General features: G+C 48.8%; 1 protein-coding gene across 3 annotated transcripts in view; it reads left to right on the top strand.

The window, feature by feature from the left end:
* PITX1 (paired like homeodomain 1) overlaps nucleotides 1–19486 on the top strand; it is a 42749-nt gene extending 23263 nt beyond the window's left edge. For 2 of the 3 annotated variants that reach the window (XM_083728623.1, XM_083728625.1), the window contains 3 exons: nucleotides 4252–4401; nucleotides 9574–9779; nucleotides 18593–19486. In XM_083728623.1, the coding sequence (XP_083584749.1) occupies nucleotides 4252–4401; nucleotides 9574–9779; nucleotides 18593–19126 (890 nt within the window). In that variant the 3' untranslated portion in view covers nucleotides 19127–19486. Of the gene's footprint in view, nucleotides 1–3689; nucleotides 4402–9573; nucleotides 9780–18592 lie in introns of those variants that run through there. The other variant, XM_083728624.1, reaches the window with a different exon arrangement.
* Nucleotides 19487–20022: the final 536 nt, after the last annotated feature.

Raw genomic sequence — 20022 nt, 5'->3', positions numbered from 1 at the left:
TAGGCACTCGGCTTAGACCAGGGATGAAGGGAACCTGTGACCCTCCAGATGTTGCGAAACTCCAACTCCCATCAGCATCCCAGGCAGCCAATGGTCAGGCATGATGGGAATTGTAAGTCAAGCTGCATCCGGAGGACCACAGTTTCATCAGCCCTGCCAAACAAGCAAGATCTTGCAAGGAGTGGCCTTCTCGACCCAAACCACCTCTATTTGGAACAAGGCCTCCCGATTGCGTTCAAGTGGAATAGTTTCCAAGGAATTGAGCTTAGGCTTGCAAATGGTGAAGTTGGCATCACTGAAGCACTCCCGGTGTTCCTTTTTCCGGGGTTACAGGAGGGATTTGGGATGCTCCACAATGGGGGCGGGGAGGAGGCTTCCTTAAACAGGACACAGGGAAAGGTCCGGCTTCGGAGCTGATCTCTTTGTGATGCGATTTCTTTCTTTAACATCCGCACTCGGCATTCCTATCCAAAATAAATGAATATTCTGTCCGCAACAGACAAGTTGTAAAGAAGAAGAATGCTAAATAACATTATAGCCTGCATTTATTGTTGAGCTTGGGTGAAAGACAAGACAGACTGATAGGGGATGGGGGAAGATTCTGATCCTGAGCACTCTCCAGTGTATAGACGCAGAATCTATCCCCAGGCCCACATGCCTCAATCCCAGGTTTGTGCAAGAGCCCTTCCTAGGTGAAGGTGGAATTTAATATGCACCAACACTAAGAGTTATATACAGTGGTACCTCGGGTTACAGACGCTTCAGGTTACAGACTCCGCTAACCCAGAAATATTACCTCGGATTAAGAACTTTGCTTCAGGTTGAGAACAGAAATCGTGCTTCGGAGGCGCAGCAGCAGGAGACCCCATTAGCTAAAGTGGTGCTTCAGGTTAAGAACAGTTTCAGGTTAAGAACGGACCTCCGGAACGAATTAAGTTCTTAACCCGAGGTACCACTGTATATAGCCAACTAGAGGACTTATAAATGTAAGGTAGATTCTATGAGAGTTATCGACTGGTTTATTGCTATCCGCTGATACCTTTAGTAATGGTGCATGTGCGAATGATATTATAACTAGGTAGACATCAAACCACAACCGATCTACCGAGCCGGCCACCTGGAGAGAAACATTTCAACATTGGTTGCCAGAGGATCTGAAAGTGGCGTTGTCTCTTTTATTATTGAGTGGGAGAAGGGAGAGCCAGGCTTTATATTCTGCCCTTGAGCCCAGTTTGGAGAAGAGATTTCAAGGAGTAGAAATAGGAAGAGCCTCTCCCCGATTTGAAATATTCGGTGGGCTTGCAGTCGGATCCAGAAGTTGGCCTCTCGGGCTGAGATGTGTGTGTGAATTCAGGGTGGTCGACAGATCTGTAAACAACTAATTAGGGAGTCACCAAAATGTATACACGCGCGCGCACGTGGCAGCTACGACCTTCCCATCATCATCCAACCTGCCCCAAAAGTGGCACTGGGCTCCAAAATGGGGCGAGATTAGGAGGCCATTTTTAAGACAACCGAGAGGCGAGTTTTAAACCACAGGAGCAAAAGGGATTATTATTCCAAACTGTAATCCACAACCAGTTTCCCAAGTAGTCCTCCCGAAGTTGCATGGAATGAGAGCCTTGCACGTTGCGGCAATCCCTAATGAGCCTCCCGGTTGACTTGAAGAACGAGAATTTCAGTGCGCGTGGGCTGCGATCCAAATGCCACGGGAAGGTCGGGAGACATCCTCAAGCTGCATCCTCAAGCGGTACTGTTTTCGCCTCGCGAGGGAAAACTCCCCAAAGACTCTACTTTTTAAAGAGATCAAAGGGTCTCAGAAATGAGTCCATCACTCAGTTCAGCAACACTGGGGGCACCGCAATTTACCGACGCAGGTAATGGTAGGATCCCGCCAGAAAAGCCTCTCTTTGAACCCAAATAAATCCGCATTAAGGAAATCTCCGGCTGGCCTTCAAGAATAACAATTGGGCAGATTCTTATTCAGCCTCAGGGCAATGCGGGCTGGGGGGGAGGCTGGGACATGGATTCTTATACCTTCAGTCCAAAGGCTCCAGAAATGGCCAGGGGGGGAAGGCGTTGCCTTTCTTGCCGCATGAAAACAAATTATTTCCCGACTCCGCTCCCCGGTCGCCAATTTACAGGCAGCTAGGCAAGTTCTTTCACTGATATATTTAAAGATAATATGTAACAAACTGAGAACTTTCCTATGTTCCACGTTTCCACGCCATCATTACAGTAGTACCTCGGGTTACATACGCTTCAGGTTACAGACTCCGCTAACCCAGAAATAATATCTCGGGTTAAGAATTTTGCTTCAGGATGAGAACAGAAATCGTGCTCCTGTGGCGCGGCAGCAGCAGGAGGCCCCATTAGCTGAAGTGGTGCTTCAGGTTAAGAACAGTTTCAGGTTAAGAACGGACCTCCGGAACGAATTCAGTACGTAACCAGAGGTACCACTGTATATCAGTCCCCGAGAGAGTGTTTGGCTGGGGTGCTTTATCCTGCAAATTGGTGGGGTTCTTAATGAATACTTTAATTTGCTTTTTCTTTAAAATCTGTTGAGCATCACTGTACTTGGATTTTTCGATGGTGATTTATATCCAGGGGTGAAATATGTTCTCTGTCGCTCTTAAATTTATGGAGGGGCGCGGAGGGACCTCCGAACCCGTAGAAGAAGTTAGAACATCATGCCACCACCCTATCCGAAACCAGAGCAACTCGGCTGAATTCGTTCTCGTGCTCCCCCCCCCCCCCCTTTGACCTTACACCACGAGCCCTAAGCAATAGCACACCCGTTTTACACAACGCGATTTAATCCGAAAGAACTACACACCCCCGGCTGGTTTTTGCGGCTTATGCCCTGTGCCTAAAAGTCGTTTAGGCTTGAGCAATCCTATCGGCACAGAAACTTCTATTGGGAAGGTGAGACATGATAATCCCGAGCAAATCCGCACGTGAGCATCGAAATGGTGTTGGGAGCTCATCCCATGCCCCCACTTTTTTATCAGCAATCCTGTTCCGGTTTGCTCAGCAGCAAACCCTTTTGTCTTCAGAAGGGCTCACTCCCAGGTTTGTGGAAGGAAGTCTTAAGAATCAATTTGGACTATCCCATCCCCGCCGCCGCCTCCCCAAAAAAGCCGCACAAGCCGATCCTATGGCCCGTTTACTGGCGGCTCAGCCTCTCGGTCTCCAACCAACCTCGTTTACAGGTAAATTGGGACAGGAGTTCTTAGGAAGGAACTAATCCCCTTTGAAGTGGAGCATGCGCACTGGCAACCAAATAGTGGGCGCCGTATGATGCCACAGAAGTGGGGTGGGAGGCTTCGTGGATTCCAGTAGGATGTGGTTAAAAGCTATGGCCGTTCCCTAGAGGAGACTGGCGGGGGTGGGGTGGGGGCGATCTACCTTTTCCCAGCCCCCCTCCTCCTCCTCCTCCTCCTCCCCCCTCTCCGGTGATGTCAATGCCAGAAGGTCCCCTTTGGCTGGAATGGGACCTTGGCTCGCGCCATAAATAGTGGCAGGAGGCAGGCGCTGATGGAGAGGCAAGAGGAGCCACCTGATTGGCTCCAGGCTGCTCCGGGGCCTCGGTTCTTTTAAAGCCAAGTGAGGGGAGGCGAGGCAAGAGAGCGAGAGCAGCGCCAAGCCACCCGGGAGAGAGAGGCGAGAGCGCTCCTTCCCCGGCGCGGTCTCTTTAAGAAATGCGCCCCGCCGCCAGCCCCCGAGAGCGCTCGCCTGGGCCGCCGGCTCGCAGGCAGCTCCCTTGAGGCCGGCCCAGCGTGGAAGGGAAGGCATCTCAGCGCGAGGAGGGACGGGGAGGTCTCGAACCTCGGCGAGGGAGGAGCTACGAGGCAGCTTACAGACCTACGGGCGCGGGCAGCGCACTCGGAGCTCCCTCGCTCGCCAGCGGCCACCTCGCGCCACTGCGCTCTGCTGCTGCTGCTGCTGCGCTCGGCCCCCCTGCTCTCCATCGAAGGGGCTGGCTGGCGCGGGGGGCTGCTGCCGCTGCCCCGCATATGCAGCCAGAGCCCATCGAGGCTTGGCGCCGCCTGTCCCGCAGCGAGCCAAGCCCAGCCCGGAGCCGAGTGGATTTAACCCGTCAAAATCAGAGCAAAACCCCAAAGCAGACTTCTCCTTTTGCAACCGCTGTGGAATAACCCTCGCCCTGTCTTGGGAAAGCAGCGCGCGCGCCTCCGCGAAGGCACAGGCGGGCACAACTGAGTCTTCTTCTTGCTATGGATTCCTTTAAAGGTGGGATGAATTTGGAAAGGGTTCCCGACGGCTTGAGAGCTCCCCAGGCGCCCCACGACATGGCTTCCAGCTTCCATTTGCAGAGATCGTCCGAGGCCAGGGAAGCGATCGAGAATTCCGCCAGCGAATCGTCCGACACCGAAGTCCCAGGTAAGGGCTGACGTCCTGCGAGTGGCGTCGTTCTTGGGGCTGTTTGCGTCACGTAAGAAAAGAGGGCAAATGTCTGCTTTCCTTACTAAGGGAAGATACACCGGAGGACTTACGTCTTTTAACCAAATAGGTGAATGCAGAATGCAGAAAGGGAAAGAGGCGCGGAGGGATTAAAACTTTCTAACACATAGTCGTATATTGGTCTCCACATCCAAGCGAAATATTGGCGTTGCACACGCACATAAATTTATGTGCTATAAATTTATTTGAGAGCTGCCATTCCGATTGCGGTTTTTGTAGAATGTTTCTGAAAGCATGTCAGCTCTGATGGGTTTATTTTCCATCCTGGAAACCGTACAACATGTAAAAATATCTCCCTCTGTCAAAATGGGGGAGCACCCATCAAAAATCAGGAGGGGGTGAAGGGTGGGAGTACACGAGAGAAAGACTGAGAAATCCAGACATTCAGAATCTATATTATTCCATAGGCTGCCCATCACGTAAAACTTGGATTATGTTACAATATATCTTCGTAAAGGGAAAAATCATTTTTAGAAGATGCCAAAATAAGGGGACGGATGTGTGGTGTTCGTTCTCTCTCTCTTTCTCTCTCTCTCTCTCTCTCTCTCTCTCTCTCTGTGTGTGTGTGTGTGTGTGTGTGTGTATGTGTGTGTGTGTAGATGCTTATACTGAAACTTACTCGCAGGTAAACGTTCGTAGTATAATCGCAGCCTTAAAGTTAATGCTTAAAGTTATTTTAAGGAGACTTTCGGATTTCTTTTTCTTCCCCCTCCAAACTGTCTGCCTGTTTCAATTTTGGCGGATGTTCCGCATATAATAAGGCCCCTCCGCTGAAAAGGTTATCTTTTATTTCAACACAAAACAGAGTCACAGACACCCAGGCCGTGTCCCTCAAGTCGGTACATACAGCCCTGTTCCTTGCCTTGCCATTTAATTTCCAGAGTTCTGTGGTTAAGATCCCTGGAAACCTAAACCACGATTAGAGGCCTCGATGACAGATTGTAACCTGGAAGTGAATGGGGAGGGTTGGAAGCTTAAATGAGCACAGGAAGAGGTTATGGCCGGGATACTGCGTGCACCCTTGGAAGGGAGATCTACTGAAACCTTTGGGACTTGCAGCCCAATTTTATACAAATCTACTTGCGATCAAGGTTCATTGTGCCACACTTCTTTCTGCGTAAGTGTGCACAGGATCGCAGCCTCGTTTTTCAGGTCAATACGTATATTGGCTTCATTTAAATTTAAGTATCTTTTTATAACTCTCAACAACCCCCCTCCGTGCGTTTCCCTTTGCATAGACAGTTGTGACTTTCGACATACGGATCTGTAAAACACACGCGCAGCTATCTACACAATATAGGTGATACCGAGAATGCATATACACTGCATAAGCTCCGTAGACAAAGGAAAATGGATCAAGAGAAGCAGGACAACTTAAAACAAACCTAATTTGTGTAACAAAAGCAGTAAAAAAAACCAGGGCTGGGAATGGTCGTTATTGCCTCTAGATTTCCCCACGGAAATCGATGATTCTGGGCGCTTTGACGAGGTCTTAAAATAACAGGGCGCTTCGGTTTTAGCAGCTCCAGCGCAAAGGAGGCGCCTTAAATCCAAGTCACGGAATAAAGAAAGAAACCTCCTTTCCCCTTTTTCTTTTCCAAAGGCAGTTTGAAAGCGGCCGGGCCTAGGCTGAAAGGCCGATGTGTCTTGGTGCGGGGAGAGGGAGCTGCGGGAAAGAGGAGCGGGGGGACCTTTCCCAGTGGTCGTTGTCCCCCTAAACTGTGGCTCATAAATCCCAAAGCGGTTCAGCGAGCAGGGCCCGCGCTAGTCCACGCCAAGACACAAAGTACCTCTCACTTCTTCTAAGTGGAAAAATGTGCTAAGACCAATTAAGCCTAATGTGTGTTATGATTTGAAACTGTATCAGAGGCCCGTTGGAGAAGGCAGACCCCCCTTTTTTTCCTGTAATGAAACGGGCAAGAGGGATAAATCAAAGACCAAGATCTCAATCGCCTTGATGGATGGCGCTTCCAAAGATTTATATGTATATAATTTATATGTATATAGTGTGTGTGTGTGTGTGTGTGTGTGTGTGTGTGTGTGTCGGAGGCAGCTCTCCTGCCCTCTCCCAATTCGAGGAGGCGTCCCAAAGTGAAATCTTCTCCCTGTGCTGCTAGCCAGCCGGACCCTCTTTCCAGGGATGGCGAACTGGAGGAGCCCAGCCGGGGCTGGAGTGGGTGGGATCTGGGTAGCGATGGGTTTCTGGCTTGGACACCACCAAGGAAACTTTTAACGAGGCGAGCGCGTTCCAGGCCTTGTTTGCTTTGCAAACCGCTTACTGGAAAGAGGGCTATCACAGGCTGCAATAAGGTCATTTACCACTTTGGGGTTTGAACCGTGTAACCGTTTGAACTCGCCTCTTTGCTTTCAGAGCTCCCAGATGGACGCAGGAGTCATTTTAAGCACAGCCAGAGCGGGGGATAGGCATGAATCGGTGACTTAAAGGGAACTGAGGGGTGTTGGTTTTTTGCAGGAGTAGAGCTCCTTTATTTAGGATTTTCAGATCCTCACTGCCCGATACATAAAACGACGTTTCAAGGAAATACATTTCAAGGAAATTAATTCAGTACTAAGCCTTGGATTTAAGATAAACATTCCAGATGCGAATTAAAGCGCATTCACTCTTGTTCGCGTGAGTCCTTGAGGTGTATGCGTGCGCGTGTTTGTATGCGTGTTGTGCGTGCCTTACACACACTGAATTCTTACGCACACGGAATTCTTCTCGCTCTATAGAATGGCACATAGTTCCCGATCCAAACAAAGTGGGGGGGGATTCTGATGCCCCCCACACCCCACTGATTAAACTGTATGCTTTAATTTCACCTTTGAAATCAATGGGAGGAAAGAGCTTGCTGTTTGATGGATCCCGTGCTATGGTTTGGTTTGTTAATTACATAAACACTGATGTGTTGTACATATATTTACGCACGGATTCAATTACAATTTGTGCGTTTCAATACATAGAGAAATTAGAACGTGACGATCCTAAGTCAATGCCATAGCACTGGGACTTCAAATAATGTTGTTATACATCAGCCTGTTAAAAAAAAGAAAGCAAAGTTTTATGTACCTGAGAACAAAATCGCTCTCATTCTGCACACACAACAGCCTATGGCTGAGATCCATAGTCCCTTTGTTTTAAAACTTACTGCATTTATTTTGAAGATGTTACTTTTTTAAAAAGCGTTGTCGAGCAAAATGTGTGGTTCTCATAATATTTGCTTCGTTTGCATAGTCGATTATGTGTGGAGTACACATAATCCCACCTGAAAAGATTTGCATATGGACTCCTGTTTGCATACTACGATAGACACGCGCAACGCATCATCATCGGTTAACACACGTGTCTATGGCTATTGATAAAATACTTCGTAAAATATGAGTTTAAAAAACCGGTTTGCAAGCCCGTAAAATTGGAGTGGCTCTGCAATAATGAACGAATATATCGATGCAGAAAAACAGACCACTGGTAACCCAACCCTAAACGTTTCTACTCGGAAGAAAGTGCCGCTGGGTTCAGTGGTTAATATTTGCTGCCACGGATTGCAAGCTGAATAGCTTCAGTTAAGACGAAATGATTAGTGCTCTCAAAGCATCACCTCAGAAGGAGGAAGGAGCAAGTCCCAATTGGACTCTGGGATTTTCTCTTGAGTAAACAAGTAGAGGATCGTGCTCCATGATAGAATAAGTTTGCCGGTCTGAAATATGTTTCTTCTACATTAATATGTTAGCACCGTAGTTCCGGTGAACCACGAAATTCACTGAAATCAAATTGCCCTGTCTAGGTATTTCCTCTTATATTGCTTTTAAAGAAGTAAGAAGCCATAGATTTCGCCGCCGCCCCTCGCCCCATTGTAGAATGCATTGCTATAAAATGAACGTTGTATAATTTAAGTAGATATACTAATATTATTCAGCAGGAATAAAAATATGGAGACATCGAACCAGCAAAAGGCAATATATTTAATCACTGCCCAGGCAGCACGATCCTGTGCGTATTTATTCGGAAGCGAGTCAATTGAAGGCGAGGATACTTGCACTCCAGGGCGCATACCTATGACATCTTGAAAGTCCTATGGATGTCAGGCAGAGTTCAGAATATGATTAAATTTTGCCCGTTGAAGTCAATGGAGCTCTTGGCCTCGAAGTCTTCCTTCATTGACTTCAGAGGGTCGTAGAGTGAAGCCCCGGTCTTGATGTAATGTGCCAATAGAAGCTTGTACCAGTTGTACATGCTGTATTGTAACTAACTAGCAGGTATTATGTTTTGCCTTAAATTGTGTGTGCACTTCGAAACTGAAAATAATTCATATAATTTCCATTTTTGAAAGGTGTAGGTGGGATCAAATGTATTTTGTTTTTGCTGTTGTTGTTTTCCTTTATTTAAGGAACCATAAAAAAATAAGGCTCTAAATTTTACCTAACTGAAAAATCATTTGACTGTCAGAATCCAAATTCCCAAAGTAGAAATTTAATCCAGTTGTGTGAAAGGCTTCGTTTTCGGGTTAAGTAAATTCAAACTTTCCCCTTGTGGGGAGTATATTTTGTGTCCTGGTGCCTGCTAGGAAAATATCCAAAAACAACAACAAAATCGATGTGAATTCTTCATTGTTTTTAGAGACTTTTTAAAAGTGCCTAAAGAAATGGCTTGCAAAGGTTTCCCACGCCTTTTAAAGAAATGTTTTTCCCACCTTGACTCTCTTAAAGTCCATTATGAAAACAAAACAAAAAAAAATCTGTTATCATTTGCGTCAAAGGAAGACTAGGTCAGGATCCGGGCTTGATTGGCCTTTGCTTTTGTAATGGAAAATCCTTGGTTCTGGGTTGTGTTTGATGAGGCTTTCTAAAACAGACGCGATGGTTCCAGTCCAGGAGCTCTCGCTGCTGTGCTGTGCAAAGATGCATTTGAGGAAGATTTGGGCCACAAATCCAGACCTCATTCAGATTCCCTTCCGAAGAAGAGTTTGGTGGCGCTGACTTAGGCTGGGGAGTTAGGAGAAGCAGTTTGGACATTTTTATTCCCCCCCCCCCAACTTTTCTAATTGTAATTCTTTATTTCGCCTCCTTATGCCCGGCCCTTTGCCTTTGCAGAAAAGGAGCGAAGCGGCGTGCAGAAAAGCGACGACGGGAACGTGGATGACCCGGCGAAGAAGAAGAAGCAGAGGCGGCAGAGGACGCACTTCACCAGCCAGCAGCTGCAGGAGCTGGAGGCCACTTTCCAGAGAAACCGATACCCGGACATGAGCATGAGGGAGGAGATCGCGGTGTGGACCAACCTCACGGAGCCCCGAGTCAGGGTGAGCCACGCTCGCGCTCTCCTCGGGCGCCCGCCTCCCAGGGTTAACCAACCCAGCCACTTCCCAGGCCTGCCTGAAGACAACCCCGAGGCAGCCCGTAAGAGCCCGTCGCCAACTCCCCTGGGCCCTCCCGCCTCTTGGCCGGGCGCGGATGGAGCACAGGTCGAGAAAGAGCTTTTCTCGGAAGTAAGCCCCCCCCCCACGTGCGCGTCCCAGGGGACGGACTTCCAAATAAGTTTGTTCCAGAGGTAGCGCGGCCTTCTTCTCCCGGGTAGGTGCGCCTGTGCGGAGAGGAGCGCAGCCTCGAGCCTTATTTAGACACCGGTCTACCAAATAGAGGAGTCCCAGGTGAAATCCGAGGAGAGGGAGCCACTGGGGCAGGAGGCGGTTAAGAGGAAGCGCCCGTTGTTGGAAGATGAGGAAGAGATCCGGGGGATCTGGCGCTGGTGGGGCTGTCCAAGGGTGCTTTGTTTTTACAGATCCTAAGCCATCTCTGGTCGATATCACCTTATGCTAGGAAGATCTACAGAAAGAGAAGGGAAGTTCTATAGCTTGTAATTAGAATTAGCTCCTTCGTAGTGAAAAAAGAGGCAGTATTTCAGGAATGGGGGAATCTGCTTCACAGTACTGAAGGCAGCCAAATGTATAATTCCATGCAGGTAAACAAGGCTGAGCTGGGCCTGACCTGCTCTGTGCTTGCCATCTCCTTAACCAAGGTAATTTTTGCAGCCCTATATTCCCACTTGCTCGGAAGGAAGTCCCACCGAGGACAGCGAGACTTGCTTCAGAATAAACGTGCACAGAGTTGGGTTGCATGGAGGAGAAAATCCCCGTCGAATGTTGTGTAGGAGCCGCGTAACTCACTCCTTAGACGCGCGCCTCGCTGCTTACTCCCAAGCAACGGGCTCGCACGCAAGCGGCCTCAGCTTTACTCCGGAGTAAGAAACCAAACGGGATTTACTTCTGAGTGGACTCGGCTAAGCTCCAGCTCCAAGCCTGCTTTAGGAAATTCGAGGAGGCACCCTATACGCCAAGGGTTGTGGGGGTCGGGGAGGCTGCGATTTGGGGAGCAAAACCCAGTGAAAACGTACTTGGCGGATCGGGCCTCACTTGGGCGCCTGAGGACCAATGAATCCACGCGCAACAAACTTTGCGCGTCGGGCTCCCGACGGAGGGGAAATCTCGGGGCGAGTTCAGGCCGCGACCACAGGGCTGGAGTAAGTTCCCTGGAGGCGCATCAGAGGTGATTTCCCGCAGAAAATCAGGATCCGCAGAGTGCAGGATCCAAGCAGCCCCGAGGCCTTCCGAGGCGTCTGGGGCCTCCCGGGACCAGGGGTGGAGAAGGCGGCAGTGGAAAGGCGCCCTTCCTGGCACGTCGTTGGCCCTTTAAAGCCACTAGAGAGACAGGCCTCCAGAAACGCGGGCGAGGCTTTATTTAAAACAAAATCCCTGCTCCATTGCACTGCTGAAGGCGCAATCCTACGAACGTTAAGGAGCAAGCTCAACCGAGTAAGCATGCCCAGGATTGGGCCGTAAACAAATAATAATCTTGAAATCATTGAGACCGCCCCAGATCATTGTCCTTTTCCGTAGCATGGGAAAAGCGGGGCTTGGCCAGGAGAGCCATCTTTCAGAATTTACTGTTCTCTCCTGCATTAATTAAATGCAGCCATTTAATACCAAGCAGGAAATCTATTTTCTCTTCGGGCGATTGCTGGGGGAGAGAGAGAGGGAGCCCAGGCATCCGGGTAGAAAGTCTTTATGAATGCGCTCTTTTTCATGGGGCCAGGAAAGGATCTTTCAAAACAAAACAAAAACAATTGTGCGGTCTGATCTAGAAGTGAGGAACTTGTGGGTTTCTTTTTCTTCCCAGGGGAGTCTTGGCCCCGGCCGCTTTCATTGGGTGGTGCTTCGCTTGCGCGGCGTTTCCTTGGCGCATTTCCTTAGATGGTAGACTGCAGCTAACTTGGTCAGTGAGACCGGGAGACACGTCCAGGACAGAACCCTGCACTTCAGCTCTAAGTTTCAGCATATTTAAACAAACCGGAGGCGGGAAAGAATAGGAGACACTCTCTGAAATAACTCGTTTCTTTAGCCCTCTGTATAGCGCCGGCCCACATTCTGGCGTCTACGCATTCTACGTAGGGGAGCGACCACACCGCTCCTTTAGCTAATGTAGGAGAAGGCAGGGGCAGCGCTCGTTTGCACGTGCTGGGCATTGTGAATGGCGCTGGCTGGACAGAACGTGGCATTTGCGCGCTGTACTTAAATTACTGCAGAACGCGGAGATTTTAAATAAATTAAGAGGCTTGTCCTGGAGTGCCCTGGAGAAGAATACTGGACGTGATCCAGCCCAAAATAAGCATTTCAGAAAGGTGCATTGCTGTGGGTTCAGGTTCACCTGAGCTCACTGAGACTTAATTCCAAGCAACGATGCCCTGCTTTGGCCTGGAAGGTCACATTGAATTCAGCGGCCTAGACCTGCTTAACTCTCCCCCGGAAACATAATCCGCGAGGGTGAATTACATAGCGCTCAGTCGGACTTCTCAGTTAAACATAGTTAGGGTTTGTTGCTGGATCGTGCCCACTGCGTGAAAGTAAATCCCGGTGAAATGAAATGACATTTGATATGTTGCGCTGAGGGTGCTCTGTGTGTGTTAGAGAGAGCTGTGCAAAATCCCTAAAACCAGCAGGGAACCATATATAAAAGGCCCCATTTCCTGTGCGGTTTGTTTTGTTTCGCTTTGTTTTGGCCACCCCTTCCTTATATTCGTGTACATATTGTTTGAACGCCAACAGCCTGATTCACAAAACTGGGTTTTTTTAAGCGGAGTTCATTTCAAGCGCGTGGCCCTAAAACGCTAAGTCCCCCTGGAATTAAAGAAACTACAAATTCAGTGTTCGGGATCGGAGTAACAATCCCATTGGTGTTGACTTTATATGGCCTGGGCCTTGTGGGTGTGGGAATGTTGAGGGTGGCAGGAGAGGATATATTTATTATTAATATCTTTCCTAACTTGTAGCTATAACAAACCCCAAAGCACACTTTCGCTTCAAGAGATTTCGTTGAAATCAAAGGATCCGCGACTTCCAAGTCTGTGCGTAGGTCGGAATCTCTAGCGCAGCACGGACAGGATCCGCCGAGTAAACTCGGCTACCGGGGCCAGTTGCATTGGGCTCCCAAGTCAACAAATCATTATAGTCCTAAATCAGTACAGAGATGTTCTCTTACGCCTCTCTTGCCTACAACTGAAGAGGCTGTTTCTGTTTGTTTGTTTGTTTGTTTGTTTGTTTGTTTGTTTGTTTGTTTGTTTTAAAACCGGTAGGAAAAAATATCTTGCCGTAGGGAGAGGATTAGTATTTTATTAGACTTTCTCTTTGCTTGTTTTTAACTTTGGATTTTTAGTTTATTGGACTTTTTTGGAGGTACTCTCTCCGCCCTCTTTTCTTTCTCTGTTTCTCCTCTACCACCCCCACCCCCCATTTATGAACCCAGGATACTTCCTTACACTGTAGGGAGAATGAATCCTCCTAGCGCCAGAGCTGCGGGTGCGTTTAATCCCCGCTGAGGATAGTTTGCGACATAACTACAGTGGGCGGAAGCGAATGTCAAGACGCCCATTCAGTTCAATGGTTATGCGTTGCATCCTCTTAAAACCGCGTTATCGTGGGCTCCAGCTGGCTACCACCCCAAAGGGGCTTGTATACCGCAGTGGGGCAGGAGAAGCGATCGGGGAGTATATGCGTAAACTCAGCTCGGGAAAACGTTAAGGGAACTGCTTTCTTCGATGGAGGTTAGCTTGGAGTACTGGGGTTTTTGAAACCGCGGTGAAGCCGGATCCGATGCACTTTTACTCGGGGGTAAATCACACCAAGTCCAGAGTGACTCTCAAGTCACGCCTGCATGGGATCTCAGCCACTTCCTCCTCAGTCTGCTTAAATCGCCCTGTTAGGCTGATATTCTGTCCCCAAGTGACACTTGCAAAGGCAGCCCCGCTAATTTATTTTCAAATAAATAAATAAACGGGAGCTTAACCGGCTTAGGGATCGGGCTGTTAGAACTGGGAAATCCGCAGAGGTTTGATATTTATTTCAGAAAATGCAATTAGGCAAGCTCTGTCTCCTCAAAAGTAAATCCCGGCTTAATCCCCGGGAACTGCGCACGAAATGGCAGCCCTTCTTGTGACAAGCAAAAAAAAGGGCTATGGGTCCTTTTTGCATTGATTGAAATTTAAGCAGCAACCCCGAGGCTCAGTGACTTGAGAGGAAGTATCCCTGAGGTCAATGGGACGTGTGTCTGAAAAAAAAGCATAAGCAGGATCAGGGAATATGCTGCATTTTTGCAGGAATGCGTTTAGTCTAGTTTTGGCGCGATCCAGCCGAAGTGGATCACCTGAGGATCACTGGAAGGCGAGGGACACCTTCCTATATTCTTGCCAAGGCGTCTCACTCCCCACGGGCTCAATTTTCCCCTAAGCGAGATGTAAGACTGTAGCCTCAAACTCTAGGACCTAGCCCCGTTTGTAGGACTTAATCCGGCTGGAATCGCCCCGTCCTTACTTCTGTCCAAATCTAAAAGAAAGGCCGTTTTCGGAAATCCCACTTTGGCCTTCGTAAATCACTGAGACCTGGACAAAACAAACCAATAAAAACGTCGCTTGCAGATGCCGCTTTTAACCTTTCAGGGGCAGCCAGAAAAATCAGGTTTCCTCCCAAGTAAATTTTGTGAATGCGCTTATACTTGTAAACAGCTCAGAAGCCACTTTGGCAAGTAAGAGGTAGATAAATCAATCAATAAATAAATAAATAAATAATAATAGACGTGTGGGCAAGCTGAACATTTGGTGAGAAAAAATTTCGGGGAATTCATTCCCATTCATTGCAATTCTTCTCCTCCTTCAGCCTTCTGTAGATAATACATATATATTTAGAAGCAGCCTTATAACTCAGTTTTGCCAATCCACCCTTAATTTGCTAAGAGGACCTTCCTTTAAAACGTCTAGAAGCCATCATTAAAACTATTAGCCTCATTTTCAGGAAATTCCTGTCTGGAAGCACCTTCTGAAAAATGAATTACAGGTTTTGAGTGTGTCGCCTTTCTTCATTTCCTCTTTTATATTTACACCGGATCCTTCCTCCTCCCTGGTCCTTTTCCCCTCACAATTTGCCTTCCTGTTCTCAATGTAGCATTCGAGTTTGTTGCCCCTAAACTCAGACACTGGTGAGCATCAGCTACATGCATAATTTTGAAGTAGGTGGCCGAGTCTGAAAGGCCCCCTTGAATGACACAGCAACATTCCACTTTTTGGAAGGACCTTACTTAAGGAAAACTGGTTTCTGTTAGAAGGAAGAACTCACTTTCTAAGAGGCCAGGTGGATGTGATGTCGTCTCACATCTGCTTGCTTTCCCTGACTCTCCTTAGCCGGGACCTGTACAAAGACCACACAACCCACCAGTAACACAGGCAGTTCCGGAGGCCGATATTTTCCACCAAGGGAGGGGAAGATATTTTAACCTGTAGCAGAAACCACGTGGAAGACATACCTCCCCATTAGATCTGCCGTCTCTTAACAGGACGCTAAACCAGATCCGGCTGTGTCCTGCTTCAGGTTATGAGTTGGGTGTCTTTTCCTGTTCTCTGAGCCCTGGATTTTTATGAAAGGGAACTCAAAGCATTTCCCAAAGATGCACTTTCCACAAATCTGCATCAGATCCCTCCCCCCTCCTCTTTCACCGTTTTTTACATTAAACCCCAGGAGCAACCAGCCTCCTTTTGCTCTCCAGCAGCAAAGCTGTAAATTCTGAATATTAAATGCAAAGGCAGATGCTGCATCCATTGAAAGGCGAAGGATGTAGGGGGTGGTTGGCTCTGTGTTTACCTTAAACCTACCTGCCCAGTCCCACTTTTTATGATCTGTAAGGAGGGTGTTTTTGGTGTGCTTTTTGTTAAAAGCGTTAGCATTGGACAAAGCAGACCAGCCGCCATAGCCAGGGCCTGATCACAACAAGAGTATGGTCAAGGGTAGTTAATTCTCTGCAGAGAAAGAAAGCGAGGGTTTGAAATTTTGGAGATCATCGAGAGGAGAGAGATCGGATGCCCGTCCAAAGCAGCAGTCTGCAGGAAGGGAATTATGCCAGGACAAACACAGCTTACATGTCTTATTGCATGGAACCTCAAAGACATCATGCTTGGGAGAGGGGTGGCAGATACAGAATTCCTTTCTGAGGAAGTGTGTTCTTCCTAAGACAACTTTCTCCAGGGCTTTTTAAAGGAGAGCAGGAAAACTTGATAAGGGAAATCTATAATCTGGCATAAGTTCAGACTGGGCACAAATAGATGGACAATGTATTTTCTTCAGTACCCCCAGAAAGGCACCTAGACCGAGGTTTCGGAAATTGGCATATTTATTTATATTTAATTCATTTGCTGATTAATCAATTAAAAGCCCTCTTAAAGCCAACGTTATTTAACTGGCTCACAGCCATAGTTTTAAGGATAATTGCTCCCCAGAGACAGGAACTGGACCCTAGCTGAGACCCAGAAACAAATTGTACTCTACTGGCTTCTTGGTTCTACTCAATTGACTTCAACTCCAGCTGTTCCTTTGGGAGGGCTGGGGGTGGAGGCGGAGGGAGGCTGAATGGCCTCTCTGGCATAATAGATTATCCACAAACAGCTTTCCCAGTGGAGTGGAGCAGCATGAATATGAGAAATATTGCAAGTGACAGTTCAGCTTTTAAAAAAATCCAGACCAGCAATCATGCTAGCTTGCAGCAAAAAAATGGTCAAAAGTACCATGGCCCCTTTTAAAGCCTGGACAGGGAACTCCTAAGGCCCTCAGATGTTGTTGGGTGCCACCAGCCCCAGCCAGCATAGCCAATGGTCAGGGATGATGGGAACTGTAATTCAGCAATATCTGGAGGGCCACAGGTCCCCACACCTGTTTTAAAGGCTGACATTGTTGTGCAATCTTTTAAAGGCAATAGCTTACTTTTATCAAATGCATAAGCTGGGCTGAGAAACTGGTAGGTGTCTATATAAAATGGAGGTGTCTATATACAGTGCCCATAGGTGTCTATATACAGTGGAGAATTAAAAAAAACAAAACAGTTTAATGTGCTGATCCTGCGTGTTTTTAACATTCCGGTCACCCTCTGCCATCCATTTTTTAAATTTCTAAACAGTGTTTTGACACTATCGTATCATAAAACATCAAGGCAACATACACATGAAAGACCGTTAAAAATAAATAAACTTCATGTTTCCATATCCACTTCAATAAACTTAAGAGGTGGCCCCAAACCTATTTTTAGTGCCAGGGTTATATTGCTAGATCATGTGAGCAATGCATTTGGGTGCAATAAGCTAGTAGAATAACTCATAGATTTCTTTCATATTTGGAGGATTAAAGGAGAAAGAAATAGCAGAAACTATTGAACATTGATGGCTCTTCTTTTAGAGAAAGAAAAGCTATTTTGAACATGCTCGAAGTTTTTTTCCCTTTACTTTGGTTGTCCCTTTTTTCCTTTCTAAATAGCTCAGAAGCAACCATTATTTTTAACCATGTTGCACCTTTGCAAAGCATTTGGCAGAATACTTCTATGGTAGTTTTCAGAAAATATCCATCCTGCTACATTTTAGCAAGGCCTCCAGAAATTCCACCAAGTGATTCCATAATCTGGCATGAAGATGCCACAACGGAGAGATAGTATATTAGCTGTTAACTAAACGGCATCTTTAGTTGAGCTTCAGTTGAGCGGAGACGCTTTCCGGAAGCATCGGGCTGGCCAGTACGCAACTAGCTCCGGCGTTGCCAGGGTCGTATCCTCCAGATATCGTCTACCCCCCGTCAGCCCCAGCCAGCATCAGCAAAGGCCAGGGATGATGGGAAGTGGACGCCCACGGCATCTTGAAGCACACCCATCAGCTGGCCATCCCTGGAATCTGATGCTACCCTTCTTGGGTCCTACAGTTTCATCTGTTGAGCGCTTCCCATTAAAAAGGCTCCGACCGCGTAGCGGCGGGGGCCACAGGGAGACGTACTTTAGGGCAGCAGGGCTGGCAGCCAACTCTGAAGCCCTCTATGCTATTATTATTCTTATTATTTTCTGTACCGCTTAATGGTGACATGTAATAAAGGGGGGGGGGGGCGCAGGGGAAATAAGGCAAATGAAATCAGAATCGTAAGAGCTGGAAGGGATCCCAGGGCATAGCTGTCAACTTTTCCCTTTTCTTGCGAGGAATCCTATTCGGGAATTTCCCTTTTAAAAAGGGAAACGTTGACAGCTATGTCCCAGGGTCATCTAGTCCAACCATAGGAGCCAACTTCTAGGGGCCTTTTGCCCCCATAAAATATTTGAGGGAGCCCCCCCCCCTGTTGATGGGTATTGCAATTCAAATGGCGTGTGCGCGCCACTTCATGTGATCATAGAATCAGAGAGCTGGTTGTGAGCATTAAACGCCTGTTTGCAGATAGTAAACTAAAAGGATCAATGCAGGACTATGCAACTGTTGCAACCTTGGCATTATCAGCCCCACGCTCTGACCAACTGAGCTATCCAGGCTCAATGATCAATTATGCGGGGTGTGACTTGCCTTCCTCCCCCCCCCCGCCAATATTTTATTCAAGTTGGCACCCCTGAGTCCAACTCCTGGCACGCTGCCCTACCCCACGACCCTGAGATGACGATTCTCCTGCCCTGGCGAGTGTGGGTGGGTGCGTGGGTGACTGGGGGAAAGGCGTGCCTGGCTTTGGCCGTCGGGGGAGTTCGGCCGCCCCCTGCTAAGCCCTGCTCTGTCCGCCCCTTGCAGGTGTGGTTCAAGAACCGTCGCGCCAAGTGGCGGAAGCGGGAGCGCAACCAGCAGATGGACCTGTGCAAGAGCGGCTACGTGCCGCAGTTCAGCGGCCTGATGCAGCCCTACGAGGAGGTGTACGCGGGCTACCCGTCCAACTACTGGCACGCCAAGAGCCTGGCGCCGGCGCCGCTCTCCTCCAAGAGCTTCACCTTCTTCAACTCCATGAGCCCGCTCTCGTCGGCGCAGTCCATGTTCTCGGCGCCCAGCACGCTGCCCTCCATGAGCATGCCGTCGTCCATGGGCCACTCGGCCGTGCCGGGCGTGCCCAACGCCGGCCTCAACAACCTGAGCGGCTCGTCGCTCAACACGGCCATGTCGTCGCCCGCCTGCCCCTACGGCCCGCCGGGCTCGCCCTACAGCGTCTACCGGGACACTTGCAACTCCAGCTTGGCCAGCCTGAGGCTCAAGTCCAAGCAGCACTCGAACTTCGGCTACAGCGGCCTGCAGAGCCCCGGCTCCACCCTCAACGCCTGCCAGTACAACAGCTGACGGGCCGGCGCCTCCGCACAGGGATCGCGGCGGCTGCGCCAAGGGAGCCCCGCAGGAGGAAGGGCGCGGCGGGGCGGCAACGACGACCGGAAAGGAGAGGGAGAAGGAGAGAGAGGCGGGGGTTCAGACGACGCCCCAGCCCGGCCCTGAAACACGGGGATGAGTTGCAATGTATTTCGTTCTCCTCTGGATGATGCGGGTTTTGTATGCGTGTTTACTTGAACTTGCACAGGACTTCCTCTTCTAAGCGTCCACTTTATTCGAGGAAATACGGCGGGGAGGAGAGGGGGGCGGGGCGGGGGGAAAGAAACCGCGCCAGCGAAGAAATGCGCGGGTCGTGGGCGGGGCTTTTTGTGGTAGAGGGTGGGAGGGGAAGAGGCGTGGTTTCCGGGGTGGGGGTTTGCTTGCTTTTCCGGCCGCTTCAGGAGAAGGGGCGGGGACTCTGGCGAGAGGGGGCGGGGCTTCGGGTCAATGGAAAGATGGGAACTCTCAAGCGGAGCAAATGTCATCCTGACAAGGGTCAACCACTTCAGGGAGGGTCTGTTTATCTTTTCGCGTTTCCCTGCGCTTGGCCGTCGGGTGGGCGGCGTTGCTTTCCACGTGCATGAGTGACTCTCGATGGGGATTTGTTTCTTTAGCTGAAAGCGGTGGACAGCCGGCCATGCCGAGCACTAAGCGGCTGGAAAGGTTCCTACCTCTCTCTCGTTTATTCCCTCCCAAGACGGCAGTATCTCCCCCCACCCCCAACATCCCTCTTTAAATCGCCTCCCTTTAAAAAGGAACTTTGCAGAACCCCACCCCCAGCCCTTCCCCTTTGCAAAGTCTTACCCCTGATAATCAAATTATCGTTCATCCTTATTTAAATGGCTCTTTTTTTTAATTAAGAAAGAATTCTC

The sequence above is a fragment of the Podarcis gaigeae genome (genome assembly GCF_964106915.1).
Source record: "Podarcis gaigeae genome assembly, chromosome: 2".
NCBI classification, from domain to species: Eukaryota; Metazoa; Chordata; class Lepidosauria; order Squamata; family Lacertidae; genus Podarcis; species Podarcis gaigeae.
Note: the sequence above shows the minus strand (reverse complement) of the source record. Positions and strands in the feature narration are given on the sequence as shown.